At 41.9% G+C, this 25,662-nt stretch overlaps 1 protein-coding gene across 1 annotated transcript; it reads right to left on the bottom strand.

The window, feature by feature from the left end:
• Positions 1–16,658: 16,658 nt before the first annotated feature.
• Positions 16,659–25,040, bottom strand: LOC115458838 (pleckstrin homology domain-containing family G member 5-like). Its single transcript, XM_030188664.1, has 4 exons — positions 24,945–25,040; positions 17,399–17,560; positions 16,883–16,978; positions 16,659–16,745 (listed from the first exon to the last, which is right to left on the bottom strand). The coding sequence occupies exons 1-4, from the start codon at positions 25,038–25,040 to the stop codon at positions 16,659–16,661; spliced, it is 441 nt and encodes a 146-aa protein (XP_030044524.1).
• Between the last annotated feature and the right edge of the window lie 622 nt (positions 25,041–25,662).

Raw genomic sequence — 25,662 nt, 5'->3', positions numbered from 1 at the left:
TCAGAAAAACAATGATAATAGAATATCTTCATGTCCTGGTTATTACAATAGCTTCAATCAGAAAGAAAGTTCCACAAGAAATGCAAAATTTCACAAAGGAGAGAGACCAATTTCAAGTACAGAGTGAAGGAAAAGTTTCAGTTGCCAGAAATTATTGTCAAAGCAGCATAGAATCCGTTCAGGAATGAAACCATTTACATACACTGAATGTAGAAAAAGCTTTATTCATAAACCACAGCTAACAAAGCACCAGAGAATCATCTCAGGAGTAAAACCATTCACATATGCTGAGTGTGATAAAAGCTTCTGTCAGAAGATACTCCTCACTATTCACAAAACGAAGCATACAGGATTAAAACTGTTAAAATGTACTGAGTGTGGTAAAAGCTTCTGTTATAAGCACCAGAAGGGTAATGAACATGGCAAAGCTGATGGTCTTTCCAGGAAGGAAAAGCCAGAACCAACTTGACACTGGACTATCGAGACCCAATCTGTGGTCTGTAGAGGCCACAGTCCGGGGTCTCTCTCTTAAGGGGAGAGTGTGAAGAAACAGTTTGTTTTTAAGCCTGTAAAATGTATTTGATTTTTTTCCTGTATTAATTATGTCCTGAAGTGTTTTTCTCCTATTTGACCAGCAGGTAGTGTTTCTTTGCTGTAAAGCTGTTACAGCAAAAATGGATGCTCTTTTCTTTAGTTTTAGCACACAAACAGGAAGCAAGAAGCAGTATATATTTTTTAATTTTCTTCTTCTGGGTTCTGATTGGTCCAGGAGCTCATTTTCATTTTGAGAGTAATGGTTCTTGCTCCAGTCTTAGCCAGGAAGAAGAGAGAGACAGATTTTTGTTAAGGCCCTGTAAACAGTTACATTTGATAACTTGTGAGCATCTATATGTCCTGATTTTCCCACATACTTTTCAGAAAGTAAACAAATGTTTAGTTTGTGTTACAATTGATCCATATTTCAGTTATTTGTTACTGTTTGCTGATTGTACATTTTTTGTTCATTTATTTTTAAGACAGTAAACAATTTTCAGTTTATTTTCTCTTTGTCTGTACTGATAAAGAATCCTGGTGATTTGTGTGCTGGGTCTGTCAGTGCTTTCTGGGAACTGTGGGACCACTGGGAGTGTGGCCCCAGTACCTAGAAATCACTGGGGATAATTTGAGAGCAGGAAACTTGCCCAGAGGCGGTTGTAACCCAGTCAGTGGGAGGAGGGTGCTAGTGTAGAGCATGAGCAGCAGGTGCACACAAACCTGAGCTGTGCCAGGGATAGACCCTCTAAGTGGCCATGTGGTAACCCCAGGTGGGTGGCTAGTGGGCTTATTTTCGAAAGAGAAGGGCGCCCATCTTTTGACACAAATCAGAAGGTGGGCGTCCTTCTCACAGGGTCGCCTAAATCAGCATAATCGAAAGCCGATTTTGGGCGTCCTCAACTGTTTCCCATCGCGGGGATGACCAAAGTTCACAGGGGCGTGTTGGAAGCATAGCGAAGGCAGGACTGGGGCATGCTTAAGAGATGAGCGTCCTCAGCCGATAATGGAAAAAAGAAGGGTGTCCCTGATGAACACTTGGATGGCTTTACTTGGTCCTTTTTTTTTTACGACCAAGCCACAAACATGTGTCCTAAATGACCAGATGACCACCGGAGGGAATCAGGGATGACCTCCCCTTACTCCCCCAGTGGTCACTAACCCCCCCCCCCCCCCACCTTAAAAAAACAATTTTTAAATATTTTTCCAGCCTCTATGCCAGCCTCAAATATCATACCCAGCTCCATGACAGCAGTATGCAGTGCACTTCAGGCAGGCGGACCCAGGCCCATCCCCCCTACCTGTTACACTTGTGGTGGTAAATGAGAGCCCTCCAAAACCCACCAGAAACCCACGGTACCCACATCTAGGTGTCTCCCTTCATCCCTAAGGGCTATGGTAGTGATGTACAGTTGTGGGGAGTGGGTTTTGAGGGGGGGTTGGGGGGCTCAGCACACAAGGTAAGGGAGCTATGCATCTGCGAGCTTTTTCTGAAGTCCACTGCAGTGCCCCCTAGGATGCCCAGTTGGTGTCCTGGCATGTCAGGAGGACCAGTGCACTATGAATGCTGGTTCCTCCCACAACCAAATGGCTTGGATTTGGTCGTTTCTGAGATGGGCGTCCTCAGTTTCCATTATTGACGAAAACCGCTGACGACCATCTTTAAGGATGACCATCTCTTAGGTCGACCTAAATGTTGAGATTTGGGCGTCCCCGACCGTATTATCGAAACGAAAGATGGACGCCCATCTTGTTTTGATAATACGGGTTTTCCCGCCCCTTCACGGGGACGTCCTGCGAGGACGTCCTCAGGAAAACTTGGGTGCCCCATTCAATTATGCCTCACTAGGTGTTTTGTGACATTGTTATTTTACTTTTAACCCCAGTTATAAGTGATTAAGGGGTCCTTTTACAAAGCTGCATAAAAAAATGACCTGCAGTAGTTTGGGCACATCTTTTGGGCACGTGTTGGGCCTCTTTTTACCATGGCTGGGAAATGGCCATTTTTTAATGGTATTATTATAGTCAAGGAGGCCTACTATTTAAAAAGATATAAACATTATCAGTTAGATTATTCATATAATTATACCTCACCACCTTCTGATTAACTCAAAAGTGTATCAAATTTAATAAAACAGTATTTAACTCCTTATTCATACATGCTATATCACATAAACCGTTTCTTTGCTTGTGGAGTGGTAACAAACTTAATCCTTATCAATATACATTTATACAAAAGTCAACCAGGTCATCAAGTTTTTAAGTCCACCACATGGGCCGTACGTCCTTAGATGAGTCTCTGATCCCAATTTTGCTCCAATATATAACCCCTTTGCTCGTTTTTTGATAACGAAACCGTGATGTAGATGTTTTCAATCAATGGAGGGCACTCCCCCTGAAGTATACATATAAGGCTCAGGTTATTCATTTTATTTTTGTTACATTTGTACCCTGCGCTTTCCCACTCATGGCAGGCTCAATGCGGCTTACATGGGGCAATGGAGGGTTAAGTGACTTGCCCATAGTCACAAGGAGCTGCCTGTGCCTGAAGTGGGAATTGAACTCAGTTCCTCAGTTCCCCAGGACCAAAGTCCACCACCCTAACCACTAGGCCACATCCCGCAATGGCAGGATACTCAATACTCATCTCCATATTGCTTCATTCAAAGTATGCCACCACTTGTTCCTACAAGCACCGGAACGAGTAATTCCTTTTGTTCTCCTCCTCAGCAAAACCAGTTAAATATTCCTCTGCTTCTCCATGTGGAACCACATTTCGGAGTCTTCTTCAGGAGAAGCAACCCATATCATTATTTTTTAATCCTCCAAAAACAAATAATGTCACAAATATTAGTGCTCATCTTCACCCTATCATTTACATCTTATTACAAAGAATAATACATTAATAATACCAACAATGGCAGCTTACTGGAGAGACTGGCGTCCACCAGGCTGAAGCACAACCGTTCATTCCGAGCAGATATCCTGTTACGTTGAGCATGGGGTTTAAATAGAATGCTCTTCATTAAGGGTGACACACCCATGCTTATCACCAATCACCACTCCACTTCCAGGTTTAAAACATTAGGAATGACGGTACACCACTCATATATGAATTTCTGTTCAAAGTTTAGCAGGACCTCACTAATGTCACCACCTCTCCTAAGAATCACCTGCTAGATTGCTGTAAAACGTAATTGCTCTACTATGTGACCCTCCTTAGCCACTAATGGAGCCTCCATGCGGGCATTCCTGATGTTACTAATGTGCTCTGCAATACGTAATTTCAATTTACGCTTAGTGTGGCCTATGTAATACAGACCACATGGGCACACAATACAATACAATAAACAACCTGCGCGGATTCTGTAGATAATAAACACAGTTATGCACCCTGGAGTAGAGTCAAAGGGCAAAGGCCATAAATTGTGAGGCCCAAGAACTTATGATCTGATATAATATCCTTACGGGCAAACAGGCCTGGGAAAGGAGGAAGCATAAACAAACATGGGAATGTTGTTTAGTAGGTGAGAGAAACCAGATAGATTTGAAAGAAGACCAGATGATCCCGAGTAAGATAACTGGCTGAATGCATGTAAATCATTGATAAACACAAGTGTATAAAAATAGCTGTTTCAGTCCAGTATGTTGGAGCGATAGATACAGCCAGCAAATTTATGCAGTAGTTGTATCCTCTCATGAGAAAATATTAATTGTATTAATATACTTGGTAAGTGAATAAAAATACTTTCTCATAAGCACGTAGCCTTGGTCTTTTATCTCTACAAATCGTGGGTAATTGATATATGGAGATTTGGAGAGGTGGTAAAAAGACCTAAACATTTACAATTCACATGATGTAATTTCTCTGAAATTAAATTTCCTATTCGTACCTGAAACTAAAATATATTCAATGTGTAAAGAAAACTTGCAGTATACATAGTTCCCGCATGGGGCATGGCTTCCCTTGGGCTGGGGGTCACTAGGATATTTAAGAATCTCTCCTAAGTTCTTACTTCTTTTATAAGCAATCTTAGGGTGCTTATTAAGAGGGGGGTGTATTCCCAACACATCCCAATGTTTGTGTATAATTCTGCCAATAGCAGAAGCATGAGCAGAAAAGGGAAGAATGCAAACCACTGAATTATCACTTTCTTTTCTTTTAGGGGTCAAAAGCCAGTCACGATGGGAGTACAAAACTCGTTTATATACCTTTTTAACCCCTTTCAAGGGGTAACCCTTTATGATGAACCTTGTCACCATTTCACCTGCCTGTTTCTTAAACTCCTCCTTGGAGGAGCACAACCGACATTACCGAAAGAATTGACCGACAGGAACACCCCTTCTCAAAGCTGCTGAATGAAAACTAGAATAATGCAACAGGGTGTTCCTGTCGGTTTCCTTCCTGAAAATTGTTGTACAAAACCATTTTGTCAGCAGTTTAGCAATTTTAATGGGCCAGGAAATGGGGGTGCGCAAAAATTAAAAGTAGCATGCGCCTATTTATGGCTTGAGCCCTGAAAATGGAGACACCCTTGGTAGCCCATTGGGTATCCAAGGGTCATTTTATTGATAAATTACGGTTTGTGGCTCTATCACAGGTGGCTTTGCTATGAGGTGGTGATGTTTATTTATTTATTTGCTGCATTTATATCCCACATTTTCTCACCTATTTGCAGGCTCAATGTGGCTTACAATATAATACAACAACAATCACATTAATGGGATAAGGAAATCTGAATATAGATAGCAAATAAGGTGCATGAGAATATTATGGCAATCATTTTAACGGAATAATTTATTTATTTATTTATTTATTTTATTTTATTTATTTATTGCCTTGTTGAATTTGGAACAAAGGAATATTTTTCAGTGGAACACAGTGACTCCAGGAGGGATAAAAATGGAGGTCGAATGGTGATTTGATTATGTTAATGTCAACTGGTATTGGAAACATTGTAATCCGGGCTCTATTTAAACCCAGAAATAGATTGTAAGGGAATTTCCGCCTGAGAGATAGGACAATATGGGCTTGGTTTGGAAGCTGTCCTTCCAGTAAGCAGCCTTAAAGTCATGTTTGAGATTAAGATTAGTGGATTTAGCTTGTGTAAGTTATTAGTAGGGATTATGTTTTTGTGTTGTGTTTTATATAGGGATTTGTTTTTGCTTCTCTTGAGGAAGAACTACGAAATGTGGTCTCGCATTGAGGCTCAGAGGAGCATTTGAATTCTGTGCCTATTAACCTGACTAGTGATCGCTTTTTTTGTTCTCAATGAACGACCCATTGTAATGGATCAGCTTGAGTTGGATCGGGTCAGAGAACATATTAGAAGTCATCAACATGTCGCTGTTGATTCTACTTTTATGAGAGGGACATTGTCTTGACAACGAGACACTAGTATATTTGGGAACTAAATGTAGGAGCTTCAAGCCCTTGGTCACAGAACAAAGAACGAGCAGTGTCGGATCTGCTTTTTCTTCGATAGTTGATTCTTTCTGGAAAATAAGATAACGAACTGAATACTATGTTTGGCAACATTAAGTGTAATAATGTGATCACCAAGTCAGGTTGTTAGTAGTATGAATGAGTGTTTTGAGTAAGATAGGAGTGATTATATGTTTATATAATAAATGTTTTTTGTGTGTTCAATCATTTTTATTGATTTTGAAATAACAAAAAGGAAGGAAATTAAGTACCAGTGACTTAATAACAGTTTAACAAGTTAGATTATGTACACTGACTTGTAGAAGAATTATAGACAGTGTTTACATCAACTCTAGAATCCCTGATTCTGTTTCATTACAGGTAATGTATATCTATAGGAATAAGCATATTGTTAAATGTTAGAGTAATTTGATTTAAAATGAGATCTGGAGTATTTTTGTTAATATGTATTTGAGCCATTACCGCCAGCCATTGACTTAGCAGTAAGGGTTCATGCACTAGCCCTTATTGATAACTATGTTCTGTCCATAAATATGCCTACCTTCAAACTACACCAGTTTATAGAATAGTGTGTAGCTGGAATTCTGGCATTTATGTGGTGGGGGGGGGGGGGGGCATTTAAGGTGACAGGGTTAAATTTGTGGATAACAGGACAAGTCCATAGAAAGGAGACAAGACTAAAGGAATTAAACCATGTTTTCAGCACTTATGGCGCCGGATAGGATTTGCCATGAGAAGAATGTTAAGGGGTATATGATTTGGGGAATGGCTTTGAGCTCTCAATTTTAGTAACCTTGGTACATACAGGGGGACTTGAGGACAGCTGTCCTGTACTGTGACCACTAGGCTACCAGAGACTGTATATGGCTGGGAGGGCATGCATTTTTCTTCATATTGCTGCCCCCCCCCCCCCCCCTTTTCTGTTTCCTCTGGTGCATGTTAGTGAGATGATGATCCTGAGTGAAAATATTTATACCTCATGAAGTTTATTTAACTTGCATGATATAACACAGCTTCCCACTGTTAGCACAAGCCATAATATTCCATTTCTATATTATCAAGCTGCTTTGTAAGCACTTACATTATGATACAGCTCATTATTTTTATGCCCGATTTGCCCATGTATTAAAGTGTTATCTCAGCATAACATGTATTAGGATCAATTAATTTCCATTAAGTGGCCTTTATTATGGGTTATTAAGATAACACAGCTTAATAATAGGGCTGTTAGAATTTATGCAATTAATAAAAAATTGAAGCAGCATGATTTCTAATGATGTGTGCAATATGTTCAAAAGTCAAGTTCAGCAAATATACAGGAAACAGAGATATTTCACCAGAGTATATTAAAAGCCCAGCAAAAACTATGTACACCTTTGGGAAAAACAATTTGGAATACCACACAGAGGTGAAGTATACCTTAGAATGAGACTCTGACCATCCTCACTAATTGGGGAGGGGGGAGTGGTTTCGATGGATGGAAAATGATTTACAAGAGTTTTGAGCTAGCGCATGTTTGTGTTTGGATAAGATAGTAGTGAGTAGATAAGGTATTTCTCTCTTTTATTCCTTGGTCAGTGGTTCCCAAATCTGGTCCTGGAGGTACCCCAGCCATTCAGGTTTTCAGGATATCCACAATGAATATTCATGAGAGAGATTTACAAGTACTGCCTCCACTGCATGCAAATCTCTCTCATGAATATTCATTATGGATATCCTGAAAATCTGACTGGCTGGGGTACCTCCAGGACCAGGTTTGGTAACCACTGCCTTAGGGGCCCTTTTACAGAGCGATGGTAAGCCAAATGCAAGTTTACCGCTCGCTCTTTCAGGACTACTGCTGGCCCAACATTTGCTGCCTAGTTACTGCCAGGTTACTGCAAGAGCCCTTATTGCCACCTCAGTGGGTGGAGTTAAAGACTCCCCATCGCATGGCCACTCGATAACAGTTCTCTTACCGCATGACCATGTGTGTCTGGGGGCTTTTCCCCCACTATGATAAAAAAAGCCCTGGTGCGAGGGGAGAAAGGGCCCTCGCTGCCAGTGCAAGGCCCTTTTTCCGCAGCTTGGTAAAAGAGCCCCTTAGTTTATTAAAATGTAATGCAGTGAGTTAAACTGCAGCTCTGACTAGGGATGGTGAGCAGGCTGCTGTTTAGGTTACACTTTATGACCAATTTAAACCAAGTGAGTGTATGACATCATCCCAGTCGATTAGCAGTTGCTATATCTCTTTACCTATTGTCAGCGATTATATTGTACTTATGTATTATATATATATATATATATATAGAGAGAGAGAGAGAGAGAGAATCTAAAGGGCCTGTTTTACTAATAATTTTGTTCACAAATGCAGACTGAGAAAAATCCTTAGTACATAAAACTTGGAATGCCACATTTTGGGGGTCTTCTACTGAGGTTTGCTAGTGTTTTTACTCACGCTACAAATCAGCTGGTGCTAAATGCTGAGATGCCTATAGGAATATAATGGAGTATAATATATATACATTTGCTTCTTGAAGTTATTGTAATTTGTGTTATATTCTGTACATTATTATGTTTTATTCATTTAATGTTTCTTTGTAAGCCACATTGAACTTGAGTCTATTTCAGGATAATGTGGGGTATAAATTCATAAATAAATAAATAGTTTATACATATAAAATTGCATTTATAGCAATTTTTTCTCCATATTATGACATTTGTGCTCTAAGTGCTAAGCCACAATAAAATTGACCGTTATTGATCATCAAGAGCTGAATTTAACAGGGACCTTGGTTAATGATGGATTTGCAAAATATGCTATTGGATTTTAAGAATGATATTCAGCAGGGAATGACTGCGACTGTGCAGGAACTTGAAGATTTATTGAAAAATTTGTGCACAGATTTGGTAGATGTGGGACACCAACCTGCTTATAATCGAATGAGAAAAACGCCCAAGTTCCGACCTAAATCGGGAGATGGACGTTTATCTCACAAAAACGAATAAAGCGGTATAATCGAAAGCCGATTTTTGGACGTTTTCAACTGCAATCCGTCGCGGATGCGGACAAAGTTGATGGGGGCGTGTCAGAGGTGTGGCGAAGGCGGAACTGAGGCGTGGTTATCTGCCGAACAGAGATGGGCGCATTTCACCGATAATGGGAAAAAAGTATGTGTTTTTAGCTAGAATTTAGGACACTTTTCCTGGACCCTGTTTTTTCACGAATAAGGCCCCAAAAAGTGCCCTAAATGACCAGATGACCACTGGAGGGAATCGGGGATGACCTCCCCTGACTCCCCCAGTGGTCACTAACCCCCTCCCACCACAAAAAATGAAGTTTCTCAACTTTTTATTTTCACCCTCAAATGTCATACCCAGCTCCCTGACAGCAGTATGCAGGTCACTGGAGGAGTTGTTAGGGGGTGCAGTGGACTTCAGGCAGGTGGACCCAGGCCCATCCCCCCTACCTGTTACAATTGTGCTGCTTAATGCTTATTAGTCGTCCAACCCCCCCAAACCCACTGTACCCACATGTAGGTGCCCCCCTTCACCCCTTAGGGCTATAGTAATGGTGTAGACTTGTGGGCAGTGGGTTTTGAGGGGGATTTGGGGGGCTCAACACACAAGGGAAGGGTGCTATGCACCTGGGAGCTCTTTTACCTTTTTGTTTGGTTTTGTAAAAGTACCCCCTAGGGTGCCCGGTTGATGTCCTGGCATGTGAGGGGGACCAGTGCACTACGAATCCTGGCCCCTCCCACGAACAAATGCCTTGGATTTATTCGTTTTTGAGCTGGGCGCTTTCATTTTCCGTTATCGCTGAAAAACAAAAACGCCCAGCTCACACATTGTTGAATAAAACATGGGCGTCTATTTTTTCCCAAAATACGGTTCGGTCCGCCCCTTCACGGACCCGTTCTTGGAGATAAACGCCCATGGAGATAGGCGTTTTCGTTCAATTATGCCCCTCCAAGTTGAGGAAGCTGAACATAGGCTGGAAGAACAGCAGGCTGATATAGAAGAGATGGTAAAATGAGCAGATAATTTGAAGACACAGATGGAGATTCTCGAATTGGTCCTGGTGCAATAATCTGCACATTGGAGGTAGTCAGAGGAAAAGGGAGATGAGAACTGTAAGGACTTAGTGCAACAAATATGTATTTCTGTACCGGCTCATGGTCCCGATGAACAGCAACTTGACTATGGAAATAAAAAAGAGAGAGCTTACAGTGCCTTAGGTCCAAGACGTAACGATTTGCCACGCGATATAATAGCCTGCTTGCACACGTGAACTATTAAGTAGTAAATTGGAGAAAATATTTCTTCACTCAACATATTGTTAAACTCTAGAATTCATTGTCAGAGAATGTGGTAAAAGCAGTTAGCTTAGCAAGGTTTAATTTCCTAATAGAAAAGTCCGTAAACTATTGTTAAAATGAACTTGGTAAAATCCACTGCTAATTTCTACAGTGAGCATTGTAAAATCTGTTCTACTCTTGGGATCTTGCCAGGTACTTGGACCAGGATTGGCCACTGTTGGAAATAGGATACTGGGCTTGATGGACCTTCAATCTGTCCCAGTATGGCAATGCTTATGCTCTTAAGTTCTTATGTTCTTAAAGTTGGCACCCTTGCAGATTAAAGTGAGGGTGCTATAACTTTGTTGAGGTGAATTCCCCCCACATAAATATTTCACTTGCTTGTCCATTAATTGAAATTTTTTTTTTTTTTTTTTTTTTTGGGGGGGGGGGGGGTTAGGAGCTGTGATGAGCTATGAACAGATCCTGGGTAGCAGTAATTGGTGGACTGTTGGCAGTTAGTCCACCAATCAGAGCTCAAGCTGAAGAAACTGAGGAGAAAGGTTTTTGGTGGGTTACAGTTAATTTTTGGAACCCAGGGCAGAGAAAGTTGCAACTCGCTCTCCCTACCTGTGGGGTGCGGTTGTTAATGGGGGATGTTCGTGGGAGGCACTGGAGGGGGATTGGTGGTTTTGTAACAACAGTGTATCCAGTGACTAAAACAGGCCTGCATATTCAGTCTGGGCTGAATATCCAGGTCTTTGGCAGTACCCAGAAGTTATGCAGATATGGCTAATACTCAGTGCCATACCACACAGCTAACCAGGCAAAGTTAAGACTGCTATTTAAGGGGTTTGGCTTGCCTGGTGAGCTATGTGGGCACTAACAATGAATGTCACTGGTGCTGCATAATTCCTGGCTTCACCCAGACTCTGCCCCTGGATGACCCAGAAGGGATATTCAGCAGCACTGCCTGGGCAAGGGGCACTGAATATCTCATCCCGACCAGCTCTCCTTCCCATTTAAATCATTTTGAATATTGGGTCCTGTAATTTTCAGGCAATGTTTAGCAGAAAGGTTTTGTATATCTGATTACACAAGGTACACAAGAGCACATAAGTGTTCATGTGTATCCCTCTGCACTTATCATCCCATATTTCCTGTAGTTACTGTTAACTGTATTGCTGTTCCTGTCTGCCACTATGTCTTGTCTTCAAGGTCCAACAGTTGTCCTCAATCCTCCACCACTGAAGAATCTCTCACACCAAGGCACAATCTTCTCTAACAGTCTGCAGAGGTTCCCAACCATTGAAAAGTCTATCACACTGCACTGCAGCAACGCATATCTCTAAGTGAGGAATTAGCAATAAGTAGCCTCTAAATTACCCTGTCCTTGAGAGAACTAAGGGGTCCTTTTACAACAGCACGGTAGAGCTACCGCAGTGTTGGCGTGTGTCAATACAGCACTACTGCCAGCCCGCTAAGGGAGACGGAGGTAGTGCTGCCCCCAGCGCACACCATTTCTGGTGCTACCAGAAATAAGTTTTAGTTTTACTGCCAGTTTAGCAAGGGAGCTCTTAGGAGGCGGTAAAGGTTCCCCAAGGAAATGGCCGCAAGGCAAGTTTGTACTTACCACATAGCTATTTTCTTTTTTTTTTTAATCCGCTGTGGTAAAAGTGGCCTCAGCATGTGGCAAATCCACATGCTGACACCACTGCAGGGCCCTATTTACCACAGCTTGGTAAAAGGGCTCCTAAGTGTAGTAGGTGTCTTTTGAAAAGAAGAATCTGTTGAAAAATCACAAACCTCACACACCTTCCCTCATCCACTAAACCCCCTCATATACTCTACTTCTTCACCAGCAGCCACCCCATATTCCCCTGACACATCAGTCTTCACCTACCTTACAACCACCCCACACACCCTAAATACCTCACTCATCCACCATGCACGGGACCATTCCTCACCCCTCACAAACACACACCTTATACTCTTTCTTCACCCACCACACATCCAACATATCTCCCCCCACAACCTACCAAAATCATCTCACCCACATCCACCCCACAATAACACTCCACATACATAAACACAAATTCCCTCACCTACTACAGAACTCACCTGCTCACCCAGGAGAAACCCCACATTAACCGTGTATATATATATATTTTTTGGCCTAGCCATACATGCTGTAGCTTTTGGCAAGGCATCTCGATATCCAGCCAAAAGTTATGCATTTAGAAGGAGCTAGGCCAGGAGACATTTTGAAGGTAGAGCCAAAAGTTATGTGGATGGTGCCAGCATAGGTGTCAGCTCTTTGGGTTCAGTGAGTGCTCGGCATCTCCAATATTGTCCAAGTTCCTTTACTGTGTCCTGGGAAGGGTAATTTGTGTTGTGTTTATCATCCTTGAAATTTTTGAAAAGTTTGCTGTTTAATGTTTAATAGGTTCTTGATATATCACCCTTCTGAAAGAACAAGCAGAGTGGTTTACAATTCAATGCATAAATAAGAAAGGAACTACGATGTTTCAAAGACAAAGAAATCAATAGAAAGAGAGAGAGCGAGAGAGGCAAAACAGAGGGAAGATACAGTCGGCCTGCTTCCCTGTTATGAATGCTGGTATATAGCACTATTCAGATAACATTATCAGTCTAGGTAGGACAGCACAAATATCTGCAAACAGAAAATATATCCTGTTATTTATTGTCACCTCAGATTCTATTTTGTAAATATTTGAAGGAAGTTTTGTCATTGTCTACTGCAGACTCTATAATGGTATCAAATTTGTATTATTTACCTCAAAAAAGATTATTTCACATATCTTCCTCACCTGAGGGAGCAGTAATGGAACTGAATTTGGATTTGATTTGACTGCATTTTTGGAAACTTCATAAGATGTCTTCCATCAACGTACAACCCACTTAGTTTCATTTGCCTGTGAGAGGGATAAATGTTTAGTTATGCGTACTTACTTTAAGAACAAAGATTCTTTAATTGTGGCCAGAAGCTTCAACTTTTCCCTGGTGCGTCTAGAGCCACACAGGTGAAATGAAAAAAAAAAAACAATTCTTGAGTTATAGTCATGTCTACTTATACTGGGAGCTTCTTTTTTTTTAATTTCCTGTGCAAGTGTTTGATTATGCTTCAAGGTAATAATTATGGGCCCAGTTTACCAAGGTGTGCTAGCGTTTATATCTATCTATCTATCTATGTATCTTATCTCTCTCTCTCTCTCTCTCTCTCTCTCTCTCTCTCTCTCTCATATATATATATATATATATATATATATATATATATATATATATATATATATATATATATATATATATATATATATATATATATATATATATATATACATTTAAATCTCGAATCTTATATTCTCCTTAAGTCATATGTATTAGTGTAGATCACTGGGGCCATAGCTTCCAATATTTTGCCCAACACAGCATTAACAATGAGAAGCTTGTGTTGTGGTCCGATATTGGTTTGTTTGACTCCTTCAACCAAACAGGTGTTTCACTGCACCTGCTTAAATGGTTAAAGCAGCTGAAAAACTGGCATAACGTTTAGTCATAAGTGATCAGCACCTGCAAAGTTAGAAATTGTTACTATGAGGGGGAGGGGGAATTCTTTAACTAATCTGCCTATTAGTGACTTTTTTGTTGCTGAATTTCATTGGCTAAATCTTCAATTGAAGGTTGGTATTTTGTACACTTCAAGCCCAAGCAAGCGCTACTAACTTCATCTTTCAATCTGTTTCTTTTGTTGGTTTTGATATTATTTAACGCTGAGAATAAGGTTTCACAAAAGTACGTAGAGGGAAAAATTGTGAGTAAAGCCATTGCTATATTTTTCAGGGTGCTAAAAGTGTCTGGTAATCGGATCCAGGCACTCCAAATTTCCTGGTAACTCAGATAATTGCATCTTTATTCTACATATCGTGAAATAGAACTGGTGCACATCTTAGGAGAGTTTCTTTAATAAATCCTCCCTCACTGAGTGCTTTTCCATGCTGAGCTATGGAGTGAGCAATGCTCAAACTTGCAGATGTTAAATTTGTAGAACCTTTTACAAATGTAAGGATGGAATTAGATTGGCTCTTATAAAAGTGTAGCTGCCTGGAAATGTATTCCTTCCTTTCATCCTCACTTTTTTTCAAGAGCTGGGAATGATTAGTTTCAAAATGTCTATTTATATTCCACATTCTGCTTACTACCGTTTCAGTACATAGAACGCAAAATGATCTGCCATTTTTTTCTATAATGCCATACATCTCGGTCCATGTCTCTTGAAAGGGTCGGCTACTGCTACTACCACTTCCTTTACTTAATCTTGGTTTTTTATTTTTTGGGTTCTCCATCAGGGGGGCAGTGACAGAAGATAGAATTATAGATAGCCTGTTAGCCCTGCAGGCAATTAGGGGTTAACTAGCCTAACTGACCACCTTATGTAAATTAAGATGGCTGCCGCTATTTCTAATGGCGGGAAACGGCACCCATAGCACATGCCCTCGCCTCTCCCAGCCTCCCCCTCACCTATCTCAGTAATGATGGTCAATTAGAAATCCACAACACCCCAGAACAGTACATTGGATGATGGTTGCTGTGGTTATGTGGTTGCTGGTAATGGCGATCACAGGGCCCCCAGAGATGCGTCCCCCACGGCATTCCAAAGCTCTCTGCTCCGCCAGCCAGAAGTGAGGTCAAAGATCCCCTAATGGCCATGCAGGAGCCGGGGCAGAGGGAGCAGCAGGGAGGGAACAAGCGGAGGACTCGGAGGGAGCCAATAGGAGCGCACATGGCACCCCCCCGACGGGTAAACATGCACCGGGGGGGGGGGGGGGGGGGGGGAGGTCGCGCTGCACCTGGGGGGGGTGCATCGGCGATCCGCCCCGGGTGTCAGCAAGGAACGCCGCTGCTTCTCTGTATGCAGCCACATGCGGCCGCGTCTCACCGAAAATGGCTACGCGTGTCAGTACTGACACGCGTGTCATAGGTTCGCCATCAGGGCACTAGCATAAGCCCAGGTTTACTTGTGTAATTGTAGGTACAGCATTTATGACACGACATAAGTGCTTCTATTCTGTGAAACCTGGACAGCTCGATGTGGATTACAAAGTGAAGGAGAACTGGGAATAGCCCAGAGAATTATACATTAACACTAATTTAAACAAAAAGATTAAGAAACGTAACTCAAAGGCTGGTGTAAATTCTCATGCTTTACTGTAGACAATTAAGCATAGAAATAACCCATGTGCCTAACTGCCTGACCTGCCGCCCCCCAGGTCCACACCACTTTGAAGTGTCACACTCTGGAATGTTAATGCATAATTTACAGAATACAGAGTAAAGGCACATAGCTACATAACTGCTCATTCTGCCAATTAGACTCAAAGCCTGTTGCTCGTTAACACCGATCTGCAGCTCATTATTAAATTAAGTTATGCGTGCAACTGACCTTAATCTATGACTTGTGTGTGCAAAAAGGGATGTGGCTTTGGTGAGGGTGGAGAAAAATCTAATACGATCAGCGACAGTCACTGAACACATGTTCAAGTTGTGGCGGTTAAACAGAAAGTAGAACTTTAAATGTGTATGAAATACATCTAAAGTTGTGAATTTTCAGCAGTGGAACTTATATGTATATTCAGCAGCATAACATATTTTATTTTAAAGAGATTTCCTTTCTCATATCCTCTAGACCTCCATGGCAACCACATGGTGGGGTTTGGAGAAGCAGATACTCATTTATTTCACTTAGATTTTTTTCCTAATCAGTTTAGTTTCACCTTAGATTGTACCCTTATAAAAATAACCAATTCCAGACAGAATTTGAGACCAAATTCTCTCAACCCTCTCTCAGTTGTGGCACAGTCCCAGCAGTGGCACCACACTCCCCTCTCTCCCTTTCCTCTGCCAGTAGCCTGGTATCTGCCCCTGTCTCTGAACTACCTTAGAGGCAGCCGCACTAATTCATTTTGGCTTCCTGTGCCGATCCAGCAGACTTCCCTCTGCTGCGTTCTGCCAGTAAGGAAACAGGAAGTGATGTCAGCAAGGGCAGGATGTGGCAAAGGGAAGCCTGCCAGGCTGGTGTAGGCACTGAAAATGAATCACTGCAGCCGCCTCTGCAGTATACCAGGAAGGAGATTCAGAGATGGGCAGTTGCCGATCTGTGGGCAGTGGATCTGGAAGAGACGAAGAGATATTGAAAATGGGGATGGGGAGGGAGCTGAGGAGAAGGTTAAAAATAACCCTTATTTTATATATCTATTGTGTGTGTGTGGGGGGGGGGGGGGATGGAACTGGAAGGGCCCATCCTTGTTAACTTTGGACCTACCCAAAATACTAGGCTGGGCTATTGCCATCTCTAATGTATAATTTGATGGTGTATAAGAAACTTCTCAGCCCACCTTGGCAGTGCTGGACGAGACACATACCTCATTCAGAAAGCCCGAACTGTGCAGGTTTAAGAGTCCGCAGATGAAGAGCTGGAGTAATAAAAAAAATGTTTGAAACATTATACAGAGCACAACATTCTGCAGGTGACTGAATTTTAGGCAAAAAAGTGACATCATGAGCTGTGAGGGTCTCAGGAAAGCAATAGACAGCAGTAAATCACACTCACATCCGTGATTATCCGGAGTTTTTTCATGTATGACAGCTCTGTACACAGCAGTTCCCATATCGCCTCCTGCTGATGAGAGTTCTTCCTGCTTATACTCTGCAGGGAGAAGAAGTGGGAAGAAATCAGGTTACACAAACTAGGACAGAACTTTCCAGCACAAGTTCAGCAGAATGAAAAAATCAGTATGCGTGTGCACGTATGTATGTATGCATGCAAGTGTGTGAGCGTGCATGTGTCTGTGTGCACGTATGTGTGTATATGTTTAACAGAGGCAGTTTTCAAAATTCTGTTTTTAAAAGGTTCAGCTACTTCTGGCTAATTTTCATAAAGAAATTACCATTGTGGTTTCTGTTTGAAAATCTGAGTGGCAAGAAGCCATAGGCAGTAGGTAACTCAACTGTTTGGGGAGGATTAGGGTGGGACTATAGTGGGAAGGGATGGGGGGGGGGTGGGTATGGTGGGGCAACACCTACATCAGCATATGTACCCATCTGTGAATGTACCAAAGTTCCTTACCTCATGTCCCTTGACAATGTCCCTCCAGGAACTCTCCAGCCGGATGCTGGTCTCATTCCCCTCACGAATTTCCCAGAACATTCGCAGGTCACGGGAAAGCAGTGGGAGTCCAAACATGCTATAAAAGGCAAGTTTCTTCTTCAGTTCCTCTGTTTTATCTGACTGTAAAAAGTGTAAATGGACCGGATTAATATAAAGAGATCAATCTGCCTGTACATCAGGGAGACACACTGACATTGTAAGTTGTATTGTTATTGGATTACCCCCCAGTCCATTTTAATAATGGTCTATGGACTTTTCCTTTAGGAAACTGTCCAAACTTTTTAAAACCCTGCTAAGCTAACCGCCTTTATCCCATTCTTTGGCAACGAATTCCAGAGTTTAATTACACATTGAGTGAAGAAAAGGTTTCTCCGATTTGTTTTAAATTTACTACTTTGTAGCTTCATTGCATGCCCCCTAGTCCTAGTATTTTTAGAAAGAGGCCATCTTTTTTGATAATATGGTTATGGCCAGCTGTTGCGTCGCCACCAAAATAGATCTCCGGCGATCCATTTTGCCGGCGCCGTTGGATTATGCCCCTCTATGTTACTCTTTGGGGTTCTGCATGGAATGTTGCTACTAATTGGGATTTCAGAACTTTCAGAACTTTTAGTACAAGAACAGTGCTGGGCAGAGTTCTTGTACTAAAAGTTCTGAACAGTGCTGGGCTGAGTTCTAAGGTCTGTGCCCTGAGAATGGCAAGAACAAATCAAACTCGGGTATAAAGTATCACATACCATGTAAAATGAGTTTATCTTGTTGGGCAGACTGGATGGACCATAAGGTCTTTATCTGCCGTCATTTACTATGTTACTAAGTATGATTCACATCTACCCGTTCCACTCCACTCATTATTTTATAGACCTCTATCATATCTCCTCTCAGCCGTCTTTTCTCCAAGCTGAAAAGCCCTAGCCGCTTTAGCCTTTCCTCATAGGGAGTTGTCCCATCCCCTTTATCATTTTTGTCGTTCCACTATATCTTTTTTGAGATGCAGTGACCAGAATTGAACATAATATTTGAGGTGCGGTCACACCATGGAGCGATACAAAGGCATTATAACATCTTCATTTTTGTTTTCCATTACTTTCCTAATAATACCTAACACTCTATTTGTTTTCTTAGCCGCCGCAGCAGCACACTGTCTGTGTAGATTGCAACCACCTGGAAGTCGTTGGTGAGGCCCCACTTTTTTTGTTGTTACATTTGTACCCCGTGCTTTCCCACTCATGGCAGGCTCAATACGGCTTACATGGGGCAATGGAGGGTTAAGTGACTTGCCCAGAGTCACAAGGAGCTGCCTGTGCCTGCAGTGGGAATCGAACCCAGTTCCTCAGGACCAAAGTCCAACACCCTAACCACTAGGCCACTCCTACACTTGGAGTATTGTGTTCAGTTTTGGAGTCCGTATCTTGCTAAAGATGTAAAAAGACTGGAAGCGGTGCAAAGAAAAGCGACGAAAATGGTATGGGATTTGCGTTGCAAACTGTACGAGGAGAGACTTGCTGACCTGAACAATACCTTGGAGGAAAGGAGAAACACGGGTGATAAGATTCAGACGTTCAATTATTTGAAAGGTATTAATCCGCAAACGAACCTTTTCTGGAGACTGGAAGGCGTTAGAACTAGAGGACATGAATTGAGGTTGAAGGGGGGCAGACTGAGGACTAATGTCAGGAAGTATTTTTTCACGGAGAGGGTGGTGGATATGTGGAATGCCCTCCCACCGGAGGTGGTGGAGATGAAAATGGTAATGGAATTCAAACATGCGTGGGATAAACACAAAGGAATCCTGTTTAGAAGGAATAGTTCCGTGGAATCTTAGCAGAGATTGGGTGGTGACGCTGGTAATTGGAAACAAAATGGGAGCTGAGCAGACTTCTACGGTGACTGAATAGATAGGGATGGGCTGGAGTGTAAATTTTAAGGGGCTTCGATGTTAGCTTCAGAACTTAGTACAAGAACAGTACTGGGCAGACTTCTACGGTCTGTGCCTTGAGAAAGGCAAGGACTAATCAAACTTGAGTATAAAGTATCACATACCATGTAAAATGAGTTTCTCTTGTTGGGCAGACTGGATGGACCATACAGGTCTTTATCTGCCGTCATTTACTATGTTACTATGTTACTATATCAGCAGCTTTAATTTATGCAGTGAGTGCCCTGCTGAATGTTGACCTCATGTAATACATTTTGATTGAAAGAACTTTATAGTTGGTTATGAGTGCGATGCAACAAAAAAAAATCAACTGTATGATTGAAAAGAAGTACTCCAGATTGGAACCCATATTATTCAGAAGGAAAAGAAATGACTTGCTTATGGTCATGCAGCATGGCTGCAGCATTAATCAGCAAGCAATAGAGAATCAACAAGCTTATCATTATACAGCCTTCCAAAACCTGTGAGTCTAGATGGGTGAATGAACACAAGAATAAGAACAGAAAATGTCACCATATAATCAATATTATGATTATGAGAGCAGCTTTATCTGAAAAGACAGTGGCACAATGGAAGCACTTTAAATGCAAAGAACACATTCAATATTGAGAGATGTCTGTGCGTACAAATCTGCCCCTTACGATTGTGCAACTTAATGAAATCGCAAGCTGTTATATCCATAAATATAAAGAAGAAAGAATTACAAAGTATAGAATAGTATTGTATTTGCTCTGGCATACTCCGCACCATTTTAATGACAGTTTAAATTTATGTATATGTTTCTGAAATATGCATCAAGAAATGGGTGTTTTGCAATGCATAGCATATTCCTTTGCGCTCTAAGCATGATAGCCTTAATTAAAGAGAAATGGATGAAAGAAGCATTGCAAACAGGGACTGATACATCTAAGCACTGAATGTCTGTAGCTTTCTTAAGAAAAGAAATTTTGATTTTTGCAGAATATGGCCAAAAATTATTTTTAAAAAGGACTCTCTATTTTCTTAGGGAAAATGTTTCTACAAATGTAAAATTATTTCCAACTCACTGTTTCGTTTTTGTTCCTTTCCATTCAGGATATGATTCAAGTTTCAGATGGCACTCACACTTCCTTGTTCACAGCATCGCAAAAACCCACAAAATTCTGCACGCAACAGGGAGCCCCTGTCGTCCAATTGATGTCTGAGCCCAACCCCCCAAACTGGTACAGTGGAAGGCCAGGTGCACCTCGCTGCACTGTCTTTTGCTTTAAAACTATCATGTATTTCACCACCATGTAACCCAAAACTCTCTGTAAAACCAATTGTATATTCTCTTTTATCTCCGGCATCCATGATGAATTGTAAGCCACATTGAGCCTGCAAAGTGGTGGGATAATGTGGGATACAAATGCAATAAATAAATAATAATAATAATCTATGGAGACTGTTAGGAGGGGACATCACACATCCTTGCATTGAACTGGAAGCAAATTCTGATTCTGGAACCTGGATGCTACGAAGAGATGTCTCTAAGGGGACCCCCACCCCCAACAACTGAAACTGGACCCAGTTACCCTAACCTGAACATGGGAAAAAATCCCTGAGACCCCTGTGACCCCCTCAAACACACACTGAGACAAGACTGAAGGGGGGGGGGGGGTCCCAGCCTGAAAAAAATGACATAAAGGACAGAGTCATTTATGTGAGCCAAACATCTGTATCACAAAACCCCCATGGGGGAGGCAAAACCTGTGTTATATCATGATTTATTAAACTATTCGGATTTCATATTGCAGGCTTACAAGTCTCATGGTGGTTGGGCTTGACTCAACTATGATGAACAGTTTCACAAGGGGTTAGCATGGGATAAGTGTGATGCATGGGGGTTTTGTGATGTAGATGTTTGGCTCACATAAATGACTCTGTCCTTTTTGTTATTTTTTCAGACTGGGACCAATAGGAAGATAAAGGAGGCGGGATGCAGCCCTCTTACAATTAAATGGATGACTGTGCACCTTGCTGGCATGCTCACTCTCATCGTGAGACTCGTGGTGGTAGACGCCGGTGTCTGTCTGTGCTGTGGTGTCCCCCTTGTGGCAGCTGACCAGCTGGCAGGAAACTGTGGACTGTGAATAGCTGCTAGCACCTAGAAGCCAGAGGGAGCATGGACCAACTGAGGGCGTCACCGGTCTGGACTTTGAGCAGAGGAATAGAAGGGAGGCCGGGCTGTGGAGGGACGGGAGTCCAGCATTTATTGCAGGCACCCCCCCCACACACACACACACATAGCCCCCTCCCTAGGCTAGCAAGCATTTTTTCCAGCTCCTCTCCCATCCCAAAGCCCAGCCCCCCTCCTCTTCCTCCACTCTGAGTCCAGACCGGTGGCTCTATCCACATTGTTGTTTACTGTTGGTAGAATTTTTTTTTTGGTCTTGCTAATATTTTCACACATTCTATTGCCGGCTTGTACACATTATGGATGTACACAGATGAAGGAAGTATTGGTTTCATCAGAGCAGTACTTGGTTCTAAATTGTAAATCATTGTGCCATTTTGAGTGACTGGTTATAGGGACTTCCTGTATTCATGCAGAGATGTTTTCACCTACTAAAGGGCCACCAAAACATACATCATGTTATGAGAATCAGGTGCAGATTATACTGCTTATGATGATGCTGAATATGATTATGCTGCTGATTATGATGATAATAATATCAATATTCATATCAACCTTATTCCCATGCTTACCTAGAGCCACCTTACCCTGGAACACTGTCATACTGGGGTACAAATTACATCGTAATGATAAGGTGGATCGAATTGGTGGAGGGATAGCATTGTATGTTAAGGATGGCCTTGAATTAAATAGATTGAAAATTCTGCAGGAAACTGAACACATCTTGGAATCTCTATGGATTGAAATTCCATGTGTAAAAGGGAAAAGGATAGTGATGGGAGTGTACTACAGTCCGCCTGGCCAAGATGAACAGATGGATGTAGAAATGTTATCGGAAATTAGGGAGGCTAACAAACTGGGCAACACAATAATAATTGTTGATTTCAATTACCTCAATATTAAATGGGTAAATGTAACATCAGGGAATGCTAGAAAGGTAAAATTCCTTGATGAAATCAGGGACTGCTTTATGGAGCAGCTGGTTCAGGATCCAACAAGAGGAGGAACAATTCTAGACATAGATCTTAGTGGAAAGAATGATCTGGTGCAGGAGGTAATGGTGCTGAGGCCGCTTGATAATGGTGATCATAATATGATCAGATTTTATGTAAGCTCTGGAGTAAGTATGCACAGGAAATTCAATAATGGGTTATTTCAATTACCCCGATATTGACTAGGTAAATGTAACATCAGGGCATGCTAGGGAAGAGAAGGAAAAATTCTAGACCTAGTCCTTAATGGAGCCCATGATCTGGTGTGGGAAGTAATGGTGATGGGGCCGCTTGATAACGGTGATCACAACATGATCAGATTTGATATTAGCTTTGGAGTAGGTATACACAGGAAATCCAATATGTTAGCGTTTAACTTTCAAAAAGAAGACTATGATAAAATGAGAAGAATGGTGAAAAAGAAACTTAGAGGAACAGCTGTGAGGGTCAAAAATTTACATCAGGCATGAATGCTGTTCAAAAATACCATCCTGGAAGCCCAGGCCAAATATATTTTGTGTATTAAAAAAGGAGGGAGAAAGACCAAACGACAGCCGGCATGGTTAAAAAGTGAGGTGAAGGAAGCTATAATAGCTAAAAGAAAATCTTTCAGAAAATGGAAGAAGGAACTGACTGAAAATAATAAGAAACAGCATAAGGAATGCCAAGTCAAATGCAAAGCACAGATAAGGAAGGCAAAGAGGGACTCCAACGCAATGTAGATTGCGTTGGAGGCAAAAACACATAGTAATTTTTTTTTAGGTATATTAAAAGCAAGAACCCAGCAAAAGAATTGATTGGACCGCTAGATGACCCAGGGGTAAAAGGGGCACTGAGGGAAGACAAAGCCATAGAGGAGAGATTAAATGAATACTGAACGGATTTGGGAGAGATACTGGTGCCAGAAATGGTATTCAAAGCTGACGAGTCTGAGAAAATGAATGAAATCTCTATAAACCTGGAGGATATAATGGGGCAATTTGACAAATTGAAGAGTAGCAAATCTCCTGGATCAGATGGTATTCATCCCAGAGTACTGACAGAATTGAAAAAATGAACTTGCAGAATTATTGTTAGAAATATGTAATTTAGCTTTAAAATCGAGCGTGGTTCCGGAAGATTGGAGGGTGGCCAATCTAATGCCAATATTTTAAAAAGGTTCCAGAGGAGAACTGGGAAATTATAGACCAGTGAGCCTGACGTCGGTGACTGGTAAAATGGTACAGACTATTATAAAGAACAAAATTACAGAACATATTCAAAAGCATGGATTAATGAGATAATGCCAACATGGATTTAATGAAGGGAAATCTTGCCTCACCAATCTATTACATTTCTTTGAAGGGGTGAACAAACATGTGGATAAAGGTGTGCAGGTTGATAGTGTGTATCTGGATTTTCAAAAGGCGTTTGACAAAGTACCTCATGAAAGACTCCTGAGGAAATTGGAGAGTCATGGGATAGGAAGTAGTGCCCTATTGTGGATTAAAAACTGGTTAAAAGATAGAAAACATAGAATAGGGTTATATGGTCAGTATTTCCAATGGAGAAAGGTAGATAGTGCAGTTCCTCGGGGGGGTGTGCTGGGACTGCTGCTTTTTAACATATTTATAAATGATCTAGAGATTGGAGTAACTAGTAAGGTAATTAAATTTGCTGACGACACAAAATTATTGAAAGTTGTTAAATCGCGAGAGGATTGTGAAAAATTAGAAGACGACCTTATGTGACTGGGCGTCTAAATGGTAGATGACATTTAATGTAAGAAAGTGCATGGTGATCCATGTGGGAAAGAGGAACCTGAATTATAGCTATTGTGAGGAATATGAGGGTGAGAGGGAGAATGAAGGCTGTCAGCCGGTTCCTCATCCAAGGTCTGGCCTAGGGTGGCCCTGCTTAGTTTCCTCAGACGCACTGCCAACTGGACAGGTCCACCACACTCTGGTTACTTAATTCTTTATTCAGCTTCAGTCCTTACTGCCAGTATTGCTGCTCTTTCTATCCACAAATGCACACCAATGGCAAGACTTCTTATAAATGAAAGTTTATTTGAGCAATCCATAGCAGTACTGCTTACAGCTTCACAGTGGAACTTCTTTCTCACCTCAGTCCTGCAGACAGCTGGAGGAAGTTTTACTGTGCCTTTACTTTTCAGACACTGTTTTCAAGCTCTCAGCAGTTAATATGCTTCTACACCTTTACAACATCAGTATATTCCTTCACATGGTCACAGTTCATCAAACAAACAAATCTCTTTCATTTCTTCTACTCCGGTGCTTAATCTCTGCAACACCCCTTTCTGTTCTCTGAAGCAAATTACCTGGCACATCTTTCCCACAGGGTTTTTCCCCATTGCCTCAACCTTCTTTCTCCAGACTTCCACAACTGGCTCAGCGTGGCCGCTAGAAAACCTCTCACTGCATTCTCCTTAGTTTGAGCCAGAGCTGCAATCTCCATACCTTCCTCCTCCAGCTCCTCAGCTACCTCCATTTTATCATAATCCCTAGTCCCCATCCTCCCCTGGCTCTCCCACCTGTTCCTCATCACTTTCATCAGAAATCATTTCCCAATTCCCGCCTCCCAGCTCCTGTGTGACTTGCCTAGGAAGAGAGGGTTCCTGGAACTGGTAGTTCCTCCCCCTCTTCAATACTCAGGCTGGTCTCTTGGCCACTAGGGGGCAAACCCTCAGTGTACTGAGAACTTGATACTGAAACTTTCTCTTTCTGTAGCCTACCTGCTTGAGCCACTGTTCCCATATTCTTTTGGTCCAACTTTTCCCTGCCCCCTTACAAGGCACATGGAGGAATGAGGAGGCTCGAGAGCGAGGGAGACTGGGCAGAGAAAGAAAGGAGTCTTTTCCCCTGGGGGACTGAAGAAAAGGAAAAGACTACAATTCTCAGCAGCCCCTGAGTAGGTCTCATGGTAGAAACATGGACTTCAATCCCCAGCAGCCCCCAGAGGAGGTCAGGAGAAGAGCAAGAGAAGGGAGTTGAAAAAACCTGTCCCAGAGAGCCAGGATGAGGGAAGGAGTTCTGAACCTGCCCAATCAAGCAAATGGAGAGCAGCTGAGTAATGGGTGAGGGGAGGAACCTATGGACTGGCAAGGGGAAGAAAAGGAGGAAGAACTAGAGCAAGA

The sequence above is a fragment of the Microcaecilia unicolor genome, unplaced genomic scaffold (assembly GCF_901765095.1).
Source record: "Microcaecilia unicolor unplaced genomic scaffold, aMicUni1.1, whole genome shotgun sequence".
NCBI lineage: Eukaryota > Metazoa > Chordata > Amphibia > Gymnophiona > Siphonopidae > Microcaecilia > Microcaecilia unicolor.
The sequence above is the reverse complement of the archived record's forward strand: the minus strand, read 5'-3'. Positions and strand labels throughout refer to the sequence as shown.